At 48.2% G+C, this 8,225-nt stretch overlaps 1 protein-coding gene across 1 annotated transcript in view; it reads right to left on the bottom strand.

The window, feature by feature from the left end:
* Positions 1-327: 327 nt before the first annotated feature.
* Positions 328-8,225, bottom strand: part of B4GALNT2 (beta-1,4-N-acetyl-galactosaminyltransferase 2) — a 32,088-nt gene continuing 24,190 nt past the window's right edge. Inside the window, exons 8-11 of the mRNA XM_055330120.1 lie at positions 6,193-6,380; positions 5,304-5,444; positions 1,631-1,850; positions 328-758 (exon numbers count right to left, since the gene is read on the bottom strand). Of these exons, the coding sequence (XP_055186095.1) occupies positions 553-758; positions 1,631-1,850; positions 5,304-5,444; positions 6,193-6,380 (755 nt within the window). The 3' untranslated portion in view covers positions 328-552. The remainder of the gene's footprint in view (positions 759-1,630; positions 1,851-5,303; positions 5,445-6,192; positions 6,381-8,225) is intronic.

Below are 8,225 nucleotides of genomic sequence, written 5' to 3'. Positions count from 1 at the left end.
TGATCCTGGCTGCACAATTCTGCTAGCCGACTGAACTGGACCAGGCTGCATCATCCTCAAGACCAGGACCCTGCATTAGTCCCATTATTTGAGTCCCCAAGGTAGCAACAAATAAACATTTGTGGATGTTGGAGATGATGCTTCTGACTATGATATAATTTCTACCAAATAATCCTCAAAACCCCACAGCCATTCTTTTGACCAAGGATACCAACCCATAATATATTCTTTTGCATGAGATCAAATGAGATGATGCAAGATGCCCTGTGCACGGATGCTCCACAAATGGTACCACAACATACAAACAAATAATGATTATTATTGATAGGCCTCTGTTGCCCTTCTCAGGGATTGGTCCATTTCTAATGACCCTAAGTCTCTGATGGAAATTGTTAGTCACTGAGCCCGACTCATCTGTCCTACCCACTCTGGCTTGTTCTTTACAACATTCATCTCATCGGGAGTCCCTATTTTGGTAGCCCAACCACCAGTTCTGCTGTCCTAGACACCCACAACCAATAAGTCTAGAGCATTTCTGATCCCTGGGCACCCTCATGTGGAGCACTGGAGATGGTTCTTGAAGTAGTGGAGAGCCAGCTTGAACTGGACCTGGTCGTTGGTGTTGGTCCGGAATGCACTGTAGGTCTTCTCCAGGATGGCCAGCTCTGGATCAGCCATGGGAGATCGGACCTGGTGACCTATCACCACTTCTGGACATGATCCCACGAGCAAGCTCCCGAGCCCATCGATAAAGAACTCTGCCAAGAGAGGAAGAACATGACCTTCACCCAGAGACCCAGGGCCATATTCCAGGTCTAGGCGGGGAAGGGAAGCAGGGGTTTTTACCCATGGGGAGGTTGAGCGCCCTGCAAAACCACCTGTCCAAGCTGATGAGTTGGAAGGAAATAAATACCCACATTTCTCAGAGGTATGGACAGAGAGACACTGATGAGCTTTCCAGCTGGACAGAACTATGAACTCCAGAGCTGAGGGGATAAGAGGAATGAGGGGTACACCTGGGTGGCTCAGTGGTTGGGCGTCTGCCTTTGGTTCAGGTCATGATCCTTTTGATCCTGGGATCAAGTCCCACATTGGGCTCCCCACATGGAGCCTGCTTCTCCCTCTGCCTATGTTTCTGCTTCTCTGTCTCTCATGACTAAATAAATAAAATATTTTAAAAAAAAGAGGCAGAGGCAGGCAGCCCAGTGACTCAGCAATTTAGTGCCGCCTTCAGCCCAGGGCCTGATCCTGGAGACCTGGGATCGAATTCCACATCTGGCTCCCTGCATGGAGCCTGCTTCTCCCTCTGCCTGTGTCTCTGCACCTCTCTCTCTCTGTCTCTTATGAATAAATAAATAAAACCTTTAAAAAAAGGGGGGGGAATGAGGGAGGGGACACCGCTGGAGGGGTAAGGGTGTCTCACGTGGGAGCAGCAGATGGGAGATAGGAAGTCACAGTGAGGGGAGGAGGGAGGCAAGAGAGACCTTGAACTCCCGGGTTGGGGGTTGGGGAGGGAGAGAAGCCCACTGCTGAAGGCAAGGGCCATATTCAGTGGCTCAAGGTCCCTGGAAAGCATAAATCCCGAGGCCAGTGTGCAAGCCAGCACCTTCCTCACTCAGCCTGTCCCCACCTGAGTGAGCCACTCGCTGCAGGCGGGGGTCGAAGCCCACTCTCTGGAGTCGCTCTGTGTGGGCCAGGAAGAAGTTGACAACGCCACTCGTCACCACGCAGTTGGGGAAGTCGTCCAAGGGCCTGAAAGAGCCTGGCCTCCTGTGAAGGCAGTCCCCATTCTGACTCTTCTCCAGCAACAGCTTAAACTGGAACACGTTTCCAAGCACACTGCCACCTACCTAATCGGTGGGCAGAGAAATGCATGTTAGAAAACCCAGACTTGATAGATCCATGTTGCCTCTTCCAGGAAGCCTTCCTGGACTGAACCTCAGTTACAAGAAAACACACCTGTTCTCTACCCTTCATACTATTCCTTGGATACTTTTTTTTCTTTTTAAGATTTTATTTATTTATTCATGAGAGATGAGAGAGAAAGAGAGAGGGAGAGGCAGAGATACAGGCAGAGGGAGAAGCAGGTTCCACACAAGAAGCCTGATGTGGACTGGATCCCGGGACTCTGGGATCACGCCCCCAGCCAAAGGCAGGTGCTCAACCGCGGAGGCACCCAGGTGTCCCTTCTGGGATACTCTTTTTGCTGTGGTAGCCACAGCCCTCTGGGCACTTGGCTATAGGTCCTTTGATCTTTTCATCCTGCTTGATGTGAGAAACAAAGGCAGAAGGAAATGTAGGTAAAATTCAGCGTCCATCTAACCTGCAGCCCACTGACAAATACTTGAGGCTGACCGAGTATAAAGTTCCTCCAGGAAGCCCCCAACTGCCTTAATGTTAATGCCTTGCCAGAGGGAAAAACAACCTTGGCTTGACAATAGCCACGCCTCAGGGTTCCTGAGTCTTCTTTTTCACAGATGAAAATCCTTTTGAAACTTCCCTTATCTCTACCTCCCCCAACCCCAGAGTATATAATCCGCTGCTGCTCACAGTCCCGGGGCAGCTTCTCTTTCGGCCCATGGGTCCTGGTCCTGTTCTTGAGTAAAACCACCATTTTGCACCAAAAACGTCTCAAGAATGCTTTCTTGGCCATTGGTTCTGGAGTCCACCAACCCTCACCTACATTCAGAAATCTCCATCACTGCTCACTCCAGAAATGTCCATGGAGCAGAGAGCACCAAGTACAAGGGGCAGACCGCTCTGCTCCACTTACCCGACAGCAGGCTCACTCTTTTCAGAAGGCAAGTACCTCCCCTCCATGAGGAGGAGCAGTGTCGCGGTGCAGGCGAGCGGCAGCCTGCGTGCACACGGGTCCCTTTGGAGTCCCTGCTGCCAGGCTTCCTGCAACGAGCCACGTGCCGCGCATCTCCGGCTGCCCTCCTCCCACTCCTGGCTCTCCTGAGCCGTCCACGCGCTCACGGAAGATGTGTGCCTTTACATGTGTGAGCCCCAGCAAGACAGGATGAGCAAGGACATCCATTCCCGAACCAGCGGGATCATCTAGTGGCTTATTGTCCCTGTCCTGCATCATCAGTGCTTTCCTCTTGCCTTTAGCAAACAGACCCTCTGGGTTTTGACTGGCCCAATTTTTTTTTTAAATATTTTATTTGTTCATTCACGAGAGACATAGAGGTAGAGACACAGGCAGAGGGAGAAGCAGGCTCCCTGTGGGGAGCCCGATGCAGGACTGGATCCCAGGACCCCGGGATCATGCCCTGAGCTGAAGGCAGATGCTCCGCTACTGAGCTACCCAGGTGTCTAACTGGCCTAAGTTAAGATACAGCCAGCTACATCACTAAAGACTCCCTCTCTGCACTTTCCTTGTGAGGTTTGACCATGTGTCTAAGTCCTGGCTGAAAGGATGGAAGTTAGAAGGGATGTCTGAAGCTTCTAGCACATTCTTTGAAGACAGATGCTTGTCTTCCACTTTCTCTCCCCTTTTCTTCTGGCCACGCAGCCGAGGACCATGAGGACAGTGTGGCATCAAGATAAGGAGGCTAGGGAACCCTGGGTGGCGCAGCGGTTTAGCGCCTGCCTTTGGCCCAGGGCGCAATCCTGGAGACCCGGGATCGAATCCCATATCGGGCTCCCGGTGCATGGAGCCTGCTTCTCCCTCTGCCTGTGTCTCTGCCTCTCTCTCTCTCTCTCTGTGTGACTATCATAAATAAATAAAAATTAAAAAAAAAAAAAAAGACAAGGAGGCTAGTCCAGGCTGACGCGGGAAGTAGAGTCAGGTGCCAGCTTGGATTTTTACATGACGGCAACTATGCTTTCTACCTCACTGATGCTACTGTGATTTGCTCTCTGGAAGAGTAGCCAGGAGAGGTCTTAATCAATACAGATGCCTTGGGGACTGTCCTGGAAGAGGTAACTGTGATCACAATGACACTGATCTTATCCATTTCCTGGTTTTTCTTTCTTTAAATTGTTTTTTTAAACTCCAGCTTTTATTGAGCTACCTTTTAATTTATTGAGCTACACATTAAAATTGTACATATATTTTTGGAAGCAGCTCCGGTGGCGCAGCGGTTTAGCGCCGCCTGCAGCCCAGGGCCTGATCCTGGAGATCCCACCTCAGGCTCCCTGCATGGGGCCTGCTTCTCCCTCTGCCTGTGTCTCTGCCTGTCTCTCTCTCTCTGTGTGTCTCTATGAATAAGTAAATAAAAAATCTTTAAAAAAATAAATAAAAACTGTACATATATTTTTAATTATATATTTAAGGTGTACAGCTTGATGTTTCAACATATGTGTATACACACTGAAAAGATCACCACGATCAAGCTAATTAGCATATCCAACACCTACTTAGTTACCAGTGAGGACAAGGCCAGAAGATCGAAGATCTATTCTCTTCACAAATTTCAAGAATACAATACAGTATTATTAACTGTAGTTGCCTTTTTCTTTTCTATATGTGAAATGATTTTTGATGTTCTCATTCTTCTTTTTTTTTTTTTTTTAAGATTTTATTTATTCATGAGAGACACAGAGAGAGTCAGAGGGAGAAGCAGGCTCCCTCTGGGGAGCCCAATGCAGGACTCAATCCCAGAACCCCGGGATCATGACCTGAGCCAAAGGTAGATGCCCAACCACTGAGCCATCCAGGTGCTCCTCTTCTTCTTTTTTTTTTTTTTTTTTAATGTCATTAGGGCTACCTGTGCTTTTATTTATTTTTATTTTCTTTTAAAAAGATTTATTTATTTATTCATGAGAGACATAGAGAGAGAGAGAGAGGCAGAGACACAGGCAGAGGGAGAAGCAGGCTCCATGCAGGGAGTCCGACATGGGACTCGATCCCAGGACTCCCAGGATCATGCCCTGGGCCAAAGGCAGGCGCTAAACTGCTGAGCCACCCAGGGATCCCACATTCCCATTTTTTAAAATGGTGTGTGACAGAACCAGAGAGTACTGCTGTAGTGAGCAGTACACCACACCACTTCTAGTGATACATAAACACACCTCTTTAAAGATAGAACAAGGATTAATGTGTGTATGTATGTGGGGATTCAAATTGCTTGGAAAAAAAGTAAAAATGGGAGGCAGAAAAAGAAGCCACAGACCTCCTGATTCCTGGTGTGATGCTCTCAACCCGAGCCGTGCTGGTTTATGCATCTCCTACAACAGCCCCTCCCCTTCCTGGGTACCCTCCCCCTCCTGCCCCATCCTCTCCTCCCTCTTCCCCTTCCCTCTCCTGGATGTCCCTAAAGATCACCACTGAGGTAAAACTGGCAACCCTCCCTTACCACATCCAGTTCTGTTCTCTCTAGGACATCCACCAGCACTTCAATCTTGGTCTTGTTGTTGAAGAGAAAATCATCGTCCACCCAGAGAATGTATTTGGTGGTGACCTGAGATATGGCCAGGTTCCTACCAGCAAACCAACCCTGCAGGTGAAATGAGGTTAGATCAGTAGTTGCCATTCTTGGCTACATATTAGAATCACCCAGGAGCTTTCTAAATTCCCAGCAGCCAGGCTGCGCCCAAAACAGGTTGAGAACCGGGTTAGAGTGAGTCCCTGTCTCAGAGGCACTGGAGGAAAAACAGTGACTCCCTGAATCAAAGACTGAGGCGAAGAAAGGCTAGGAAGTCCTTTCTTGGTCCTAGAGTCAATGTGGATGGATTGAAGTCCTTTTTCAGCTGAGTGTCTGTGACTCTCCTTCTATTGCCCCTTATGATGCCTGGAAGGTGTGAGAAGTTGGGACGCTATGGCATATATAATACCCATTTCCTTCTGTGTGTCCTTGTGGGAAGGAGGGTGTGCGTGTGGGAAAGAGAGAGAGAAAGAGAGAGAGCACCGCTAGCTTGGGTGACATAAGGATCACAAGTTCCTCTGCGTGTCAGGAATCCTTAGAATGTCAGGCACCTCAAGTCACTTAGAAGGACCTCAGTGAATGTCCCAAGTGCGAGGGAAAGCAGAACAACTACCTCATTAATGAAGAAATGGGAGCATGATCCAATTTTTCTGTGAATTTGGAGTTGGCAAAGGGACTCCGAGGAGAATCCTACCCCCTCCACTCCGGGATCATGCTTCCTTGGGAAAGCCACTCAGGCATCCCCATCCAGGGTAGAACCTGACTGTTGGGGCCCTCTTGTCCCAAGACCCAGATGTCTCCCCATCTGGGAGGAACGTACCTTCCCAAAGGGCATGGTGTAATACTCCACGTGGTTGTCAGTAATCTTCAGGGGCTCCTTGCTGTCATCAGCTATGATCACTGTCAAGTCTGGGTAGTACATACGAATGCTCTGGAGCAGAGTCATGAGTTTGTGGGGACGGAGGAAAGTTTTGGTGGCAATGGTCACCAGGTCTCTGAGCTTTCTCTCTGAGCAAGAAAAGGGTAAATGTCACAGCTCTGCCTTTTGGGAAGCCTTAGTGACTTGACTTATACTCTTCATGATTGCCTTATGCCACGACCCCACAGTGTGGGCCTTGTGCCTCTCGTACACCATTAGCACTTAGTAAGAGTTTGTTAGTTGGGACAGAAAATAAATATATTTAAAATATACCTAGCTTGTTGAAATTTTGTCTGTCTTCTAGAATTTCTTTCCCCTGTTGGCTCCACTATGCCACTCCCTACTGTCTGTGTGAATGCCTCATCTTATGCTTGCCTGTCAGCATTTTGCTTGCATCTTGCCCTCATGTTAACACTAGGAATTGCAATGCACTGAGCTCTGCCCATCATGGGGCTCCAGATGGAGGGGCATGGGGCCCAGGGAAGGAAGAAAGCATCTAAAGACTTGGGACCTGCCCCTGTCATCAGCTGCGGTCCTAGAGAGAAGCACACTTGGTCTCTCTCCTCAGGAAGACATGAGTGGAAGTAGGTCTACTTGGACAGTGAAGGGCCTGGGCCAGATCATCCAGCTTGAGGGGTGAACTTGGAAAAGGAACAGCCACATGATGAATCAGCTGGAGCTGCTGGTGTGTTTTCTGGAATTTAGTCACCAAATGTGGAGCCATGCCAGCTGACTGAGCCCTTTGGATGTCTGGGTGGGTGGGCTCTGTTGGACTCCATGCATGCTGACAGCCACAACACTACCTGGGGCTTGTGGATGAGTGCTCCAGAACCCCACTGCAGAGCTCTTTCTCAGAATGATGGAAGTCAGAAGTCATTCCGGAATGCCCTTTTTAATACCTGTTCCCCTTGGGTCTGAGGGAGTGAGGGAAAAATGATCAGTGGGAAGAGTCAAGTAACTTGTGTTCAAGGACATGCCAAATAAATTGTGTCCTTCCTTTTCTTTTTTCTTTTTTTTTTTAAGATTTTATTTATTTATTCATAGAGAGAGGCAGAGACACAGGCAGAGGGAGAAGCAGGCTCCATGCAGGGAGCCCGACGTGGGACTCGATCCTGGGACCCCAGGATCACACCCCAGGCTGCAGGCAGCACCAAACCGCTGTGCCACCAGGGCTGCCCTGTCCTTCCTTTTCTTGAGCCACCTGCCAAGTTAGGTTCTTTTATGATAGTAGAGAATCAGAGGCATGAAGTACTGTAGGGTGTGGTCAAGATAGAGGACTCCTGGAAGTTGGTGGTATAGCTTTCTGTTTGAGATTCCTTATTTTTCTAAATATAGAACAATGATAAAGAAAAATACAAAGATATAACCATGCTCAAAAATACATTTTTGTTTTAAATAATACACATTATTTCTGGGACACCTGGGTGGCTCAGTGGTTGAACATCTGCCTTGGGCCGAGGTCCCGGAGTCTTGGGATTGAGTTCCACGTTGGGCTCCTGCAGGGAACTTGCTTCTCCCTCTGCCTATGTCTCTGCCTCTCTGTGTCTCTCATGAATAAATAAATAAAATCTTAAAAACAAAACAAAAAAAAAGTGACACTACCTCACAACCATCCTCAGGCCCAGCAACCAACTCTTTAATAACTTCAATATTATTGGAGACAGGAACCCTGAGACTCCAGTATAAAAAAGTAGATCAGAAATCTGGGGAAACAGGGAGTCAATCCAACTGTAAAGCTCTGAGATGGAAAGGAATCAGGAGAGAGAAAGGAGAGGAAAAAACAAAACAAGCAAGTGAAACCTCCTACTGAACATGAGCTCACCAACAAAAATTACCAAACGCTTAAAGAAAGTTAGTATGAACGACAGCCAATGAGTCTACCGTGTACAAATGAATGCATTCCAGATAGACCAAAAATAATAGAGAAGTCCGAA

This window comes from Nyctereutes procyonoides, unplaced genomic scaffold (genome assembly GCF_905146905.1).
Source record: "Nyctereutes procyonoides isolate TBG_1078 unplaced genomic scaffold, NYPRO_anot_genome, whole genome shotgun sequence".
Taxonomy (NCBI): domain Eukaryota; kingdom Metazoa; phylum Chordata; class Mammalia; order Carnivora; family Canidae; genus Nyctereutes; species Nyctereutes procyonoides.
Note: the sequence above shows the minus strand (reverse complement) of the source record. Positions and strands in the feature narration are given on the sequence as shown.